This window comes from Neolamprologus brichardi, chromosome 13 (genome assembly GCF_056152115.1).
Source record: "Neolamprologus brichardi isolate AB-2024 chromosome 13, ASM5615211v1, whole genome shotgun sequence".
Lineage (NCBI taxonomy): Eukaryota > Metazoa > Chordata > Actinopteri > Cichliformes > Cichlidae > Neolamprologus > Neolamprologus brichardi.
Genome location: NC_142116.1, coordinates 888,113 through 905,000, shown reverse-complemented (window position 1 = coordinate 905,000; position 16,888 = coordinate 888,113). Strand labels below are relative to the sequence as shown.

Genomic DNA, 16,888 nt, shown 5'->3' with positions numbered 1-16,888 from the left:
GTGCAGCTTAGCTGGTTAAAGCGTCTGTCTCGTAAACAGGAGATCCTGGGGTCAAATCCCAGTAGAGCATGCTTTACGATAGTAAAATAGGAAAAGCTAACAGACCTGGTAAACAGGTTGAATGAGCTTTTATCTCTGCGCTGCACAAATGAAACCCATCATGTTCTAGATTCTGGATGATGTAGACAGCGTTGGCCTGACACTGAAAAAGCTCCTGCAGTGAGTCTGTGCATAGACTGTCATCTGGACAGGATGACATTAGAAATATGAATACATAAATCTTTCACTCCAAATAACCTAAATCAGAGATGCTGTTTGTAAAATACTAAAAAAACCGTTCCAGGACAAAAACAGTGGAAATGACCTGGAGATGTTGGCTGTAAAACAAACTGCGCAGAGACGTTTCCATGGATTAAAGCGGGACGCACAGATGACTTACTCTGGTTTAAAGAGACACAGAAGAAGACAAAGAAATGGGATCCTGCTCCGCTTGAACACTTCCTCACTGCTGCTGGTCCTTTAGAGGCCACCAGCTGCCACAGCCTCGACGCGACTTCAGAACAATCGCCGCTGCCGGCCCGAAGGATCCGAGTGTAAGAAGAGACTGAAGTCATTTGGCTCTAAATATATTCAAACAAGGCTCCGACAGAGCGCAGAGGAACTCTGAGATGGAGAAGATTCATTACAAATCCTTTTAACTTAAAGCAGCAACACTTAAAGGGAAGCTCCTGCAGCTCCTGCAGCTCCTGCAGCTCCTGCAGCTCCTCAACCAATCAGGGATGAAACATGCAGACTGTCCAGCACTGTGACGTCACTCAGTGGTACACACTGTGGTACACACTGTAGTACACACTGTGGTACACACTGTGGTACACACTGTGGTACACACTGTAGTACACACTGTGGTACACACTGTGGTACACACTGTAGTACACACTGTGGTACACACTGTGGTACACACTGTGGTACACACTGTGGTACACACTGTGGTACACACTGTAGTACACACTGTGGTACACACTGTGGTACACACTGTGGTACACACTGTGGTACACACTGTGGTACACACTGTAGTACACACTGTGGTACACACTGTGGTACACACTGTGGTACACACTGTGGTACACACTGTAGTACACACTGTGGTACACACTGTGGTACACACTGTGGTACACACTGTAGTACACACTGTGGTACACACTGTGGTACACACTGTGGTACACACTGTAGTACACACTGTGGTACACACTGTGGTACACACTGTGGTACACACTGTAGTACACACTGTGGTACACACTGTAGTACACACTGTGGTACACACTGTAGTACACACTGTGGTACACACTGTGGTACACACTGTAGTACACACTGTGGTACACACTGTGGTACACACTGTGGTACACACTGTGGTACACACTGTAGTACACACTGTGGTACACACTGTAGTACACACTGTGGTACACACTGTGGTACACACTGTGGTACACACTGTGGTACACACTGTGGTACACACTGTGGTACACACTGTAGTACACACTGTGGTACACACTGTAGTACACACTGTGGTACACACTGTGGTACACACTGTGGTACACACTGTAGTACACACTGTGGTACACACTGTAGTACACACTGTAGTACACACTGTGGTACACACTGTGGTACACACTGTGGTACACACTGTAGTACACATTGTAGTACACACTGTAGTACACACTGTATGGCAGTTATCTGCTACATGAGCTGGTCTGTGATCCAGTTAAAATGTAAGAAGTCGTTACTATTTAAATAATCCAAGTGAGAGTCACTCTGGACCTGTTTGAGCCACTTCACTCGTGTTCAGGGGAAAGCGTGCATGTGTTGGGGACTATTTTGAGCAGCGGATTAATCCACATCTGTGCCGGTCCATGCATCTCATTCCTTCTGGAGCTCTGCAGCTCAGGACACTGACAGAGAGATGTGGGGCTCTGAAGGAAAGCTTGGACGGGAGGATCCTGTGACCCTGCTGATATTCTCTAACTCAGCCTCGTCTGCCTGTGAATCCCACCTCTTCACCGCCGCTCCCTGAACCTCGTGCTCTGAACAATGAACCAGCGAGCAGAGAGGGATGATGGGAAGATGAGCACTGCTGAATTTCCTTCTTCACTGGTATTAGTTTAAGTCTGTTGAGCATTTGACAGGATGCAAGTGTGTCTGGCCTGCAGCAGCAGTGAGAAGAGAAAGCAGACACGTCTACATCATGGCAGCCGACGGAGCTGCTTCACATGATCCTCCAGCAAAAGTAAAGATGCATTTCATTTTAACCTCAGAATCAGTTATCAATTGGCGTCAGACACGTTCATGTGCAGGAGTCACTGTGAAGGGCTTTTATTGTGAAAGGAAGGAACAGGAAGAAGCTCCATCTGACTTCCTGTCCTGATGGAGCAGCAGCAGGGTCGTTACAAACCGACTCAGGACAGAAAACGTTGAAAACGTTGAGGGTCGGATGGAAAAGGAAGGTCCTCGTTCTCAGTTCTTCACGTAGAGCATCATCGGCACTAGAGGTGAATCGAGCTCCATGTAGCAGAAATCTGTTAATACTCATGAATCCACTGTTCATTCATAACCTTTTGTGTGGTTGGTGTAACATGACTGTCACATCCCAGAGCGATGAGCAGAGGTCCCGCCAGCCTCTCGGGGGTTAAACCGGTCGCTGACTCTCACACAGACAGAGGTTCTGCTCGAGTCTTATTTTTGGCTCGTCTCCGGCAACGTGGAAACACCTCCCACCTCGTCAGCGAGGCGCAACCTGAGAGGCAAAACCCGGGGCCAAAAACAGCTCCTCGAACCAGGAACACAAGATTTACTGTCCCTGTACGAGTGCTGCACTGACACAGACACAAGGTCTCAGTTCAGTCATCAAGTGAAACAATTTAAGAATAAAAAAGGTTCTGAAACGTGAGGCTTTGTTTCAGCCCTGTGACTCTAAGAGGACCTCCATCTTTCTCAGCCTGACGGAGGAGCTGCGTGAAGCGCGTGGAGCTGTTAGCAAACAGGCTGATGAGTGTAACAGCTGAGCAGGGGGAGCGCTGAAGGTCGGCCGTCCCCGAATGAATGAGTCCTCACAGCGTGTGTGTGTCTGTGTGTGCGTTTTTATCACTGCTGTTGTTGTAGGGCCCTAAATCTGTTCACAGTCATGTTGTGGGGACCTGCGTCTGCCTCTGCTGTGGACGACTCGGTTTAAGGTGAATGCAATGATGGAAACTGTGGAGCCGCCAGCAGAGACTTACAGATGCAGTGAATAACAATGGAAGAGCAGCAAACACAACACAAAACATCTGTAGACTAAATGTGGAGGCTCACATGAACATCTGGAACATCCTGCAAAGTTAAACACTTTGAATAAAAGTACAGCAACATATATGAACCCCAGTAAACACAGCTCAGGGTACAAAACCACCAGAGTCGGCTGGACAATAACTGCAAATCAGTCAGAAAGAAACATAAAATGAACCCGAGTCCATCACAAAGAGACGCACAAAAACAGAAACACAACAACCCGAAAGGGTCAGAGGCTAGAACTACAAGAAAGACACAAAACTGCCAAACTGACCTGCAAAAAGACGACTTACAACCTGACAAAAGACAGAATTACCTGAACGAACCAGGAGAGACGCAAAAACAAACAAACCCCCGAATTTAACAACCACAAAAAGTCTCAAAATCACTAAAAAGAAAAGAAACCCAAAGAATTTAACTACACAACAACTGCAACAAAAGGCAGAAATACCAGAGAGAGACATTTAATGACCATAAAAGGAAAAGAAACTAAAATTAGATGCAAAACTACAGAAATAAGTTGTGCAGTATCTCCAGAATCCTGCAGATGAGCTGCTCTGCAAACCCAACCAACCCACAGAGACACCAAAAAACAGCAAGAGGACAAAAACAATCAGCACTGATGCAACGTGAAAAATGCAAAACTGCCAACAAGAGGCTACACAAAGCTGCAGCCACAGCTTTTGTCCCAACACATCAGGCATCACATCACCAAACAGAACCCGACACAGAGGTCAAAGGTCATCAACATCCCACCAGCAGATTACAGTGGAGCTGCAGGAACTTTGTCTCTCCATCTGTCCAGAGAGGCGAGGCTCCGAAAACACCAGCTCCAGTTTCAGGCCTCCACCTCTGCTTCGGCCTCCCTACCTGACCTGGGGGGGGTCACACATCAGAGATTATGTCCCAAAGCAGCCACGTCTCCTCAGCTGGACTCAGTTGAGTTTAATGACTCACGAGCACGTCGAACAGACCCGAGGCTCACGTGTTTCACTACATTAAAGTTTCAGTAACAATGCTGAGGGGAATTTTGAGCTTTATTTTGAAAGAATACAGATGACAGGAAGTAAGGCAGGACATGCAACAATGGTTTGCATCTTAAACCGTCCCAGCTTTCTAGATTCGTTCCCTTTTGTAACACCACTAAGGACTCAGACTGCGACACAGATATCAGAGACTCACATCTTTCAGCCAAACACAGAAATTGGGCGAAGCTGCAGGTGAAAAAGTGCGTTTCCTGTCCGATTTCCTACCCTGGAGATGGTCAGCGGCATGTTGAAGTCCTTGCCCCCCTGCAGCCTGAAGCCCCAGGGCCCGGGGCCGGGCAGCGACACGGTGTAGGTGCTCATTCTTCTTCCACACAACCACAAAGATGCTTCAACGTCAGAGCAGAGTTTGTGGAACAAAAGCCACGGCAGCTGCGGGAGACACGGGACGGCTCTGAAAGCAGAGAGAGGCGATAGAGAGAGAGGGCGTGAAGCAGGTGAAGCAATCAGGGAGGAAAGAAGAATGAGTGAAATGCACCAACCGAAGAGGAGAACGAGTCGCAGCAGCTGAGGAGAAAGAGGAGGACCTGCCTGCTCGGACGGGCTGAAGTGACAGCCTAAGAATAGCCTCAGACAGTGGTGTGGCATTGTGGGGGGGCGGTGGGGTGAGGCGGGGTGAGGCAGGGCAGGGGGGTCTGCAGGGAAAGGAGGGGGGGTGGACTTATATGGCGTGAAAGGGGACACCCGGTATGCCAGGCTCGCCGTGATTCACCGCGGCTAATATAGACCTGCAGATTCTTCTAGACCCTCCTCACTGCCCCCCTCCATCATGCAGCGCCCAGGGTCTCCCACGCACCCACTCAGGGGCAGCGTCAGGAAACGTCTCATTATCTCGGTGGCGATAAAGCCCAAACAGAAAGGCCACGAGTGGAGTGGCGCTGATAGCTTAAAGGTCAGCCGGTTCAAATCGCTCCACGGGTCGCTGCCGAAGGCGTCAGCGAGGCCCGAGCCCGACTTCACCCGTCAGGAACGCTGTGAGCCTCGTGGACCCAGAAGAAAAGTGTCCACCTGTCAGGACTGTCCTCAGGTTTACCCCAGCCTAAAGGACTCCAACACCTACAGAAAACTACAAACATGACCGCCACAGAGAGCCAGTGCAGCCAATAACAGAGCCGATAACCTCAAAGAACGCAAAATAATCAGAGATAAAACCTCTAATTTATCTTTACGAAGATTCAAAAGTAAACGATTAATGTCCGACAGAGAGAAGCACGATGACCACAACAGGACTCAGCTGCCACAAATAGACCTCGAGAGGACGACAGCTTAGAGAGACGCAAAATGATAACGAAGAGACAAAAAAGACAAAACGGGACAAAAACCGCTACAAAGACACACAAACAGACCCCCAAAAGACAAAAATCCACAAATATTAGCACAAAAACTAGAGAGAGGCAAGAAAGAGCCAAAAACTGCAGAAACAATTACGGAGACGAGCAAACACACACGAGGGAACCTGACAGGAAACAATGAGAAGCCCAACAGTTAAAGGTGAAACATGAAGCCCACGAGAGCACACGGGTTAGATGTTATCGGGGTAACACCACCTTCTGCCTGATGGTGGGCGGGGTGGTGTCTGTGTGCACACTGGGAACCAGAAATGCTGTTTGTAGGTGTAATTTGGGAGGCAGAGTCACACCTACAAATCTCACATGTTTTTAATTCAGGTGCTCTATGTGTTGTATGTGGTCTTCATTAAATATGATAAAGTCTGTGACCTTTCCAAACACCTGAGGAGGCTGCAGGACTACAGCCCAGGTACCCCGAGCACACCTGTGGACGCCCCGAGCGCACCTGTGGACGCCCAAGCACACCTGTGGACGCCCGAGCACACCGCCTCGAGCACACCTGTGGACGCCCCGAGCACACCGCCTCGAGCACACCTGTGGACGCCCGAGCACACCTGTGGACGCCCGAGCACACCGCCTCGAGCACACCTGTGGACGCCCCGAGCACGCCGCCTCGAGCACACCTGTGGACGCCCCGAGCACACCTGTGGACGCCCCGAGCACACCTGTGGACGCCCGAGCACACCCGTGGACGCCCCGAGCGCACCGCCCCGAGCACACCTGTGGACGCCCCGAGCACACCGCCCCGAGCACACCGCCCCGAGCACACCTGTGGACGCCCCGAGCACACCGCCCCGAGCACACCGCCCCGAGCACACCTGTGGACGCCCCGAGCACACCGCCCCGAGCACACCTGTGGACGCCCCGAGCACACCGCCCCGAGCACACCGCCCCGAGCACACCTGTGGACGCCCCGAGCACACCGCCCCGAGCACACCTGTGGACGCCCGAGCACACCTGTGGACGCCCGAGCACACCGCCTCGAGCACACCTGTGGACGCCCCGAGCACGCCGCCTCGAGCACACCTGTGGACGCCCCGAGCACACCTGTGGACGCCCGAGCACACCCGTGGACGCCCCGAGCGCACCGCCCCGAGCACACCGCCCCGAGCACACCGCCCCGAGCACACCGCCCCGAGCACACCTGTGGACGCCCCGAGCACACCGCCCCGAGCACACCGCCCCGAGCACACCTGTGGACGCCCCGAGCACACCGCCCCGAGCACACCGCCCCGAGCACACCTGTGGACGCCCCGAGCACACCGCCCCGAGCACACCTGTGGACGCCCCGAGCACACCGCCTCGAGCACACCGCCCCGAGCACACCCGTGGACGCCCCGAGCGCACCGCCCCGAGCACACCTGTGGACGCCCCGAGCACACCGCCCCGAGCACACCGCCCCGAGCACACCCGTGGACGCCCCGAGCGCACCCGCGGACGCCCCGAGCGCACCGCCCCGAGCACACCGCCCCGAACACACCTGTGGACGCCCCGAGCACACCGCCCCGAGCACACCTGCAGACGCCCCAAGCGCACCTGTGGACGCCCCGAGCGCACCGCCCCGAGCACACCCGTGGACGCCCCGAGCGCACCCGCGGACGCCCCGGGCGCACCCGCGGACGCCCCGAGCGCACCTGTGGACGTCCGCGGGTTTGAATCCCAGCACCTGCTTATTAACAGGAAGATGAAAAAGCAGCTCTTCTCTCTGAGCAGCAGTGAGTCAAAAACCACCAGGATGCAGAGCCTCACTGCTCACACAGGCTGAGGGCGATCGGCCCTCTGCACCGACTGACAGGCTGATCCCAGAGCAGCGCTGAGCCTGTTATATCACCGGCTAAGTTTAGACTCTGAGAGGCAGCGTGGACTGGGACGGAGCTCTCCCGGTGGCTGTTTAAGGTTTTAGAAACTTCTATTGTTACTGAGCTCTCCCACAGTATCTGAGTATTACACAAACCATCCATCTATAACCGTCCTGACCAATGTTCCCTCTAAGCTGCGCACTGCTGGCAGGTCCCTGCCTGAATTTAATCATAATGAAAACTTTAACGATTCTGTTTTGCGGTGTCAGTGACTGGCTGCTCCCGTATGGGATCAGAACAATGCCACCTTATCCCAAAGTCCAGCCAATGATGTGATTCACATTCGTATATACAGCTAACCAACGTGGACAGGCTCTGACAGCGTCCTTATGTGCGACACCGGTGTTTTAGCAAAGCGGCTGATGTGGAGTGAAGCCACGTTAATGACAACGTGTACAACCATTGGAGATGTGAGCAGGACAGACGAACAACTGACGGACAAAGTGTGGACTTTATACCAGTTTTTAAATTGTGTTGATCGGCCGTAAAACCAGAGTTATGATAAAATATCTGCAACATTTGTTTTTCTTCCTGAATACTGTCGTTGTTTATATTTACTGCGGGAAGAAACGGTAAAAACGGCGTTTTATAAGGAAAATGCTCGAAAGCCTGTGAACAAAAACAAGCCCTCAGCCTTTCCTATTGGTGGAAAAATGCACCATGTGGACCAATCAAAAAATGATATGACAACAGTTGTTTGGGAAGGGGAAAAGTTTTAGGAATGTTTTGAGATGTGAGAGATTTGCAACGTTTAGCACAAATCTTGTGTAGTTAGTGTGTAGTTAGTGTGTAGTGTAGTCAATAGTGTTGTTGTGTGTCAGAACAATGAGGCGACTGCTGACTGTTACAGGTGTTACAGCAGTGACACATCTGCTGCTGTCAGGCCTGCAGGTATCAGCTGTTGTTCTCCTTCATCTCATAGTGGACAGAAATTATTTTTGGAGTGACACAAATAATTTGTGTGGCATCAGATTTGATGCAGAACAGCTGATTGTTCTGTAAATAGTTTGAAATGTTTGTTTAAAAAACGCCTTGGCTACATTTTTAGGTAAACAGCTGCAAAAAACTTTGTTTGCATAACTCAGTAACGTTTTTGAAGAAGTAACTATATAATTAATTGCCCAGCATTGGTCATTATTTACTGTATTTTACAGACAGAGTTACAGACTCATAATACAAGTCAGAGCTTTATTGGAGTTCAGGTTATTTTTCCTTCCAATAGTGTTAACATGCTACAGGTCATGAACAAGACTTTTTTTTTTAAATTTTCATTCAAAGCAGGTAATTAAAAGTAGTCTAACATAAATGCTGTAATTTGATTACTTTAATAAACATGTAACTTGGATGATTCGATGCTGGCGTGACCACAGTGCACACGTCTGCTGTCGCTCACAGTGGTCCAAGTGTCACAGGGAGTTTGTGTGTTCGCTCAGACACGTGAAAGATTAGAGGGAACGTTGGTCCTGACTCATAACAATCATCACAAACATGTGAGTAACATAATTAAACTATTGTTAGCTGCTGTGCATTAATATCATTGTGACCTGCTGCAGAAAGCGCTCCTGCACATGTGCAGAGCAAACAGGAAGTGAAGGAGTGAAACTGATGAGGGGGACATAAGAAATGGAATTATTAGAAAAGCCAGTTTTTGGATTGTTCTGCGATTTTAAAGAAATATAAGGTTTAAAAATGAAACGTGTTCTCTAAAAGAGCTGTGCCAAGCTAGTTCACACTAATCCTGGTGGTTTCTCTAAAATCTCACTGACAAACTGCAATGAGTGTTATCCACGTAAACACGTCAGAAAAGATCGCTTATTTATCCATAAAAGGAACGCATGCTCAATGGTTTTTCAGGGTCTACGTTAGGAGTGTAAATAAACCAACACTGAGAAACACCAGAAGCTGCAGTTCCTCTGGCGTCCAGCAGAGGTAGCAGTGAGTCAGTCTCCATAGACTCCCATGTTAAAACTTTCCAGCACAAACAAACATTATTTAGAGCCTGATACACAAACTGTTTGGTTTCTGTGGATCATTTTGTGGCCGCTTCAAAGTTAGAGTAGAGCCCATCTTTTATATACAGTCTGTGGTTAGGGCAGAAATAAGGCGCTGTGGGTCTAATGTGCAGGCCTGGCTTCTGTTACTCAGAACTAAAATGAAGCTTTGTGGATCAGCTCTGCAGGGACGTGTAAAGCGAACCCTGCTCACCCTCAGCGAGCAGTTTAAAACACAAACTGAGTCAACCTGAAGGCATGAGGCGAGAGCGGAAACCATCCACAGCCACAGCAGTGATACTGATCCCCCAGCACAGACCCACAGCTGACCTCTGAGCATGTGTGAACAGTTTGTCATTTTAAACAGCTTCTTAATGGAGCTGCCTCTTTACATGAAAGGTCAGCTGGTGAGTTGCAGCCTGCTGTGTCTGTAAACATCAGCTACATCCTGTTTGTGAAGACAAACTCACAAACAAACGTAACAAGAAAATGAAGCTCTGAAATCTGAGTCCAATGAAAGCCTCAGACGTCACAAAGTCGTTATTCCTCTTCCTAAACTCGACGCTTCCGGTTTCTGCTCTCAGGTGGTCTGCAGACTGACACCGCCCACCTGCTCTCTGCTCCGCCCAGCTCGGCACAGAACCCAACGCACACCCTCAGAATAAGTAAAACCCACCAGGTGAGGCTTCAGGCTCCTCTTCTGTCATACCTGAGAGCTGACCCCACCCACCGACCCGGGGAGCCGGGAGAAGCTGTCGGTGTGACCGGCCGCAGCAGCTGCGAGCCGGCGGGCGGTGCGACTTGTTGCCGGTTGTGGTGGTGATGCAGGAGGTGGAGAAGGAGGATTAAAGAGTAGAAAGCAGAGGGTGGAGACGAGAGGAGAGGGTCTGAGAGGCGGGTACCTGCCGTCGCTGTGCAGCTCCGACACACCGAGCGGGGTGGCCTGCCGCGATCACGGGATCCTGCTCCGCTCCTCGGGCACAGAGCAGCAGGGAGGCCGGGGGCAGGAGGGGGCAGGAGGGGGTGTTAACAGCGGATTTTCATTAGCAGGATTTTATTTAAAGAGGCAGGAGGCACCTGAAACCGCGCAGAGCTCCAGGTAAACAGAAAACAGGAGCATCCGGAGCCAAACGCGTCGCTCTGCGTTCATGTTTTAATTATATCCGCAAAGAAACGAGCAAATACACTGAACGGGATTAAAGAAATGACCTGTTTTGTTTTATTATACCTTCATTAAAATCAGTCTAGTTTTTATAGGCCTGTGAAGTTATAGTCATCACATTTCTGTGGTAAATACATGTTTAATGTGTGCAGTTAAACAGGCTGTATAACAGAATGTTTTATATCACTCATGTTGGTCACGTTACCTGAAAAAAAACAATCAGTAACTAATTACTGATTACTTCCCCCAAAAAGTAATACTGTTACTTTACTGATTACTTATTTTCAAAAGTAATTAATTACTTAGTTACTTTTTAAAAACACAATTTACAACCTGAATAGGTGATAAAGTGATAGATCTTTCAGCCCAATTCTACTTTTTCTGCATAATCATCATACAAAATGTAATCAAATGGAAAAGTCTCTTTTTAAAACTTGTTTTATTAGTTTTAATCTTTTAACTTTATGCATCAAGCAAAAATTTAATTATCTGCACCATTCTCTGACTGGAAGAAATTACTTTAACATTTAAACCTATTTTCTGCACATTCCAGCACATAAAATAAAATATTTTGTGTGTTTACACTCAGTCTTTCAAATAGATGCAAGTAAAACACAGCAGAAAATAAATAAAGTCAAAGACTAGCGGTCCTGTTGCTCTATTTTCACCTGTAAAGCAGGAGTGGGGTAGGCGGAGGGTTACCCTGGTGCAGGTGTGCAGCGGTCAGTGGAAGAATCCGTGAGTTTCTCTGTGAGTTTCCCATTACGTCGTAGCTACTCGGTGCTTGCTCGGAAGTTTAGGGTTTTTTCGCTGTAAAAAGAAGTTTTCTTCCCACGCACAACGGACACTAATGTTTTTGTCACTTTTTATGGAATCAAACTCAAAGTAAGGTCAGTACTTCCACGCTTTAAACGCTGCACGCTCATACTCTCTCTGCACTCGATATATGATCCATTGTTGATCTGCACACAGCTGTTGTCACGAACGTCGCACTCGCTTACGTCACTGTCATGAGACATTCTCGCAAACAAATCACGGTTTTAGTAACGCAGTAACGCAGCGTTCCTACGGGAAAGTAACGGTAATCTAATTACCGTTTTTGTAATAGTAATCCCTTACTTTACTCGTTATTTGAAAACAGTAATCAGACTACAGTAACGCGTTACTGCCCATCTCTGCTCATGAGTGATATGTTTGTGGGATTATAGGGAAACACATCATTTATAATAACTTACATTTATTATCAAATACCAGAAATCACTTTTTTACACGATAATAACAAGTTGAAAAATTCATTTTAATTAAATTAAGTTAAATTTTAAAAGCTGTATTAAAGTATGAAGGGACTGCACGTGATGATAACGAATCATTTACTCTTAGATTCAAGTTGTAAATTTAAAGAAAAACTGTTTAATTAAACGGATTAAATTAAATGGCTGATATGGAAACTGACTCTGGCCTGGCTGTGTGACGTGTCTCCATGGTGATGGGGTACAAAGGAGGCGGAGCATCACGGTGAATGACAGATTTTATTTAGAAAAATAAAGCAACACTGAAATAAACGATCCACAGTAACTGCTCTCCAACATCGCTTCATCAGAACAGGAAGTTTAACACAACAAATCAAACATCTGTGCGTGGGTGTGTGTGTGTGTGTGTGGGGGGGGGGGGCAGCAAAGACCCCCAGCAGCTAGAAAACAGCTGAAGCAGTTAGAGAAGTGAAAGCTCTTCCACACTTTGAGAGAAAATAGCCTCCTACTCTGGTTCTGTAGTCATGTGACTGCTCACCACATGACCCTCTGCCATTTTGGACGCTGACACTGCAGGGTCATGTCACAGGCCTACAGAGGCGTGTGTGACCCCGACCAGCTGGTGAAACCCCGACTGCTTTGATCACTGACAGATGCCGATGTTCTCACGCAGTCGCCTCTCTACGTGAAACTCTCCCGTCTTTAAGTCTGACGTCATTCGCCGTCTCCAGATCCAAACTCAGCGTCTCCAGACGCTGCAGCTTCACTGAGAGTCACAAACTGTTGAAATTCTTTCATCTTTAATAAAATGATCAGCGTTGCTGCTTTACCAGGTGTAACAATGACGTTTAACATCCATGAAAACAGGATTTATTACATTTAACGGAGTTAGAAGTTATTCACAGTACCAGGTTAGTCATTAATATTCTGCTGCTGGGCTGCAGTCACATCGTAAACTGAGCTTTAAGATGAACAGTGGTAATAAAAAGTGGTCACTGACTGTTTTTGTTCAACATGTTAAAAATACAACAGCCTTAATAAACACAGAGCAGTTTGAAGCAGGGTCCATCCGTCATCACTTAAAGACGGGACAGAGTAGACAAGTCAGCGTCCTCCACACAAACTACAGGTGACAGTGGCAACCTGCTAACGTCCAAAGCAATCACGGGAGGTCTTTGGTGTGGCATCGTCTTTATGACTGATCTCACCTCCACCAACCAGCCACCAGACTCCACCCAGTCACAGGGAATCCACAGTTTCCCTGTGACTGCTGTTTCTGCATCATGTCCACGATGATGGTGGTATTTACTTTTTCCAATATTCAGAGTTATAACCGTCCTCCATGTTTTTGTACATCTCTTTCAGTTTATTGGCTTTTTTGTGACATTTGGATGCAGAAATGTTTTTTAGGATTTTCATATATCAGGACACGAGAAATCATCTGGTCCTGATCAGGTCTTAAAATAATTAGATTCAGCCTCCGGTGAACAAAAGCATGTGGCACGTTACGTCATGTTAGTATCTATTAAAGATAAACTGAACTAACTGCAGTGTGAAAGTCTAACTCCGCCCCCTGATTCAGCGGCGAGTAGCTCCTCCTCCTGAGTTGCGGTGATGTTTCTGTGTGATGCGTCTGTCACATGACTGTGGAGCAGTTTCATCCCGCTCGTCTTTACAGCGTCGCTTCATCTCATTCATGCTCAGCTCTCTGAGCTCTCTAACCCTTCCAAGCGAGCCGCACCCGCTCAGTGTGTATCTAACTGAGCTGTCATGAACTTTAACCTTTAACCTGCTATTGTATCTTGTGATTTTTGCAGTTTCTCTGCAGCCCATATCTGCAAACTGTCAAACCGTCTGCTTTTATAGACATGCTCACACCTGCTGATGTAACAAACGCTTTAACCTGCAACTTTTATGAAACTGATTCAGATTAATGTTGGAGTTTAGTCACCTCTGAAGCTGTGGATGCTAACAGTTAGCATGTACAGAAGATTAGCAGTACAACACAAGCTAACAGCCCGTGTGTGTTAGCATTAAACTGCTATACTTGCTAAAACACTCTGCTTCAGCTTCATCAGTCCGATCTTGTTTTGTTAAACCCATTTAACCAGTTTGATGGTTTGCTTCAAGCTTTCGTCCCAGCAGGAAAAGCACCACGAGCTTTATCTTTTTAAAGAAACATTCAGGTAAAGTTTAGGGAACAGCTGAGGACAGCTGCGCTATTATCGACATGACTTTCTCTTTTAAACACTATAAAAATATCACAGTCACGACACTGCGGTTCAGCAAAGTACGCCTTCAGTTAAATAAAGGAAAGGAAGCCGCAGAAACAGAACAAACACTTTAAAACACAAAACACTGAAAATATCTTCAGAACAAAAGCGTGTTTGCAGGCCTCGCAGGACTCGTGGAGATTACACCGAAAGAATCTGACTGGAAATAAACTCTATGTACAGGCCGCAGTGAGCTCAACACAGAGACTGCAAAGGACGTCCCAGCATGTTGTCCCCGAGTCGGGCATCGGGCTTCCCGGAAAATCTGATATTCAGCTTTTTAAAGGAAGAGTTTAACTAAAACTAGAACTTACAGCTAAAACACAGCCGTTGACTTTTTGGTTTGTTATTCCTGGTTTAGATGTTTGTTGGACGTGAACTAACCCTGAAGGGTGTACTACGAAGGAAAGCTACATATCCAGGCTTCCTTTGTCTTAGCTGGATTAGCAAAACCTAAAGCCCCAGAGATAACAGATAACAGATAAGAGGTTATCAACTGAAGAAAGACGATTCGTGCATCATGTGACTCTTTTTTTTCTTCACAAAATGATCCCCATGAGCGCCACCCGCTCCATTTAGAGATGTTATCAAGTGATAAAATAGTAAGTAAAATATTATTAAAAAGAAATTAAATGTTTACAAAGAACATAAAATATAACAGCTAAATAATCTGAAGATTATTGGAGAAACTGATTAATCTGGTGGTTTGAATTGCAGTGAAAGATTTTGTGTCTGAGCGCGCTCAATGCTGCTGTTTCCTTCTAAGCACAACATTACAGCAACATTACTTTTTGCTTCATTCAGCGCTCTTTGTAAGTAGATATAGAATCTATATCACACTGAAAACGTGCCAGAAATAAAAGAATTGTTGACAACTTGGCACGTGTCACTACCCGATCTGTACCGGAAACCCGATCGGTACCCCGCATGCGCAAATCTTACGTCACTTCCTCTCTTTGCCAACATTGCGACATTCAATATATTTGAATGACACGGTTAGTGTCCAGTTAGCTCCTAGCATTTCTCAACAACTCTGCCTCCTTTTCGACTGCCCGGGACATTTAAACAATGGATAATCAACAAACAAATTCATGCTTTTCTCCTCAACAGAGAGCGTTTCCCGATTGAACAACAGCGCCGTAAAATAAGAAGAATGGCGCCTAATTACAGAGTTAATAATACAGACTTTGTAACATGTCACGTGAAGATTCATCAGCCAGATTAAGTGTTTACTGACAATTGACAGTTATAGCGGACATCATCATCACTATTCCAGTCAATCCTCTCCTCACAGACAAGCATAAACACACTCGACTTTCACTAAATCAAATTTAACACACGTTTGTAATGACGCTAATTCAGTTTACGATAGGGTTCATTCGCTCAGTCAGCAGGTGGCAGTATCCTCGTACACTGGGGAGTAAACTGCCATTAAACGAACAGCAGAAGAAGAAAACCCCTGCACATGCGCAGTAAGGATCGGGAGTCCTGATCCGTCACTATCTTTTTATTTTTTTGTTTTTGTCTACATTATATTAAATGTTTCATTATCGGAAACATTTTAAGAGATACGCTGACCTGTAACTATCGTAAAACGCTTCGACCGGAAGTAGACACCTTTCGCGCATGCGGGGTACCGATCGGGTTTCCGGTACGGATCGGGTAGTGACAGCGCTTCCAGACAATTTTAAACTGAAAGTTCAAACATAACCTGCTCCTGGCCAGCTGATGTGTTCAGCATCAGTTGCCATGGTGATTTAGCTTGTAAAATAAGAGCCATGTTGGTGACATGGAAAATTATGGCTTTAAGCTCCACACAGTTCACTAACCCAATAATCTTCTTCGTAGTTACAGCCCTCAGTTTGGAACATATCAGCGTTGGTTACACAACAAATAAATCAGCATCGTTTCAGCTCTCCTGGTTCAAGAAGTCACAACTATATGGGCCAAAAACGTTGTGGGCAAGAAAAGCAGCTTTATGTTTTTATTCTTAAAGAAGGTTTGGATGGCTGTTCTTTTTACTGCCCCTTATTAGGTTTCTGGAAGCTGACCAATCAGGAATCAGGTTTATGGGGTGGGGGGTGTTCTTAAAGAGATAGGAGCTAAAATGGCTCATTTCACTTAGAAGATGAACAGAGGGGCAGCTTTAAAGGCCGATACAAAGGTGTTGTTTTTCTAAACTGTTCATAATGACAAAAAAGATTTAAAAAAATAAAATTAAAAAATAAAATTAATTAATAAAATTTAAAAAATACTTTAAAGTTGGAAATGAGCAGAAAAACTGCTCGGAGCAGAGCCACACCCACAGCGATCGGTAATCACTGTGGGTATAAGATCGATGCCCTGAGACGTTCTTATTGGCACTGAGGCTGCGTCCACACGTACACGGGTATTTTTGAAAACAGAGATTTTCCGTTTTCGTTTTAAAAAATAATCCCGTCCACACGTAAAGGCAGAAATGAAGGAAAACGCTGCTAGGAACATGCCAAAGCAGCAGGTGGCGCTATATTCCTAACCGTGCAGAACTGTTGGCCAATCAGAAGTCTAGAAGCCTCGGTGGGAAAAAGTAAACAAAGCTGGGGCATAGAAGCAGAACCGAGTCGTATGTGTGGAGGGACAGTAACTGTGTGTGTATATGTA

General features: G+C 47.0%; 1 protein-coding gene across 3 annotated transcripts in view; it reads right to left on the bottom strand.

Moving 5' to 3' along the window:
* The window catches only part of LOC102780944 (LIM domain-binding protein 3-like), a 41,552-nt gene extending 31,006 nt beyond the window's left edge, over positions 1–10,546 (bottom strand). For 2 of the 3 annotated variants that reach the window (XM_087849931.1, XM_087849933.1), the window contains exons 1-2: positions 4,847–4,908; positions 4,572–4,758 (exon numbers count right to left, since the gene is read on the bottom strand). In XM_087849931.1, the coding sequence (XP_087706057.1) occupies positions 4,572–4,667 (96 nt within the window). In that variant the 5' untranslated portion in view covers positions 4,668–4,758; positions 4,847–4,908. Of the gene's footprint in view, positions 1–4,571; positions 4,759–4,846; positions 4,909–10,465 lie in introns of those variants that run through there. The other variant, XM_087849932.1, reaches the window with a different exon arrangement.
* Positions 10,547–16,888: the final 6,342 nt, after the last annotated feature.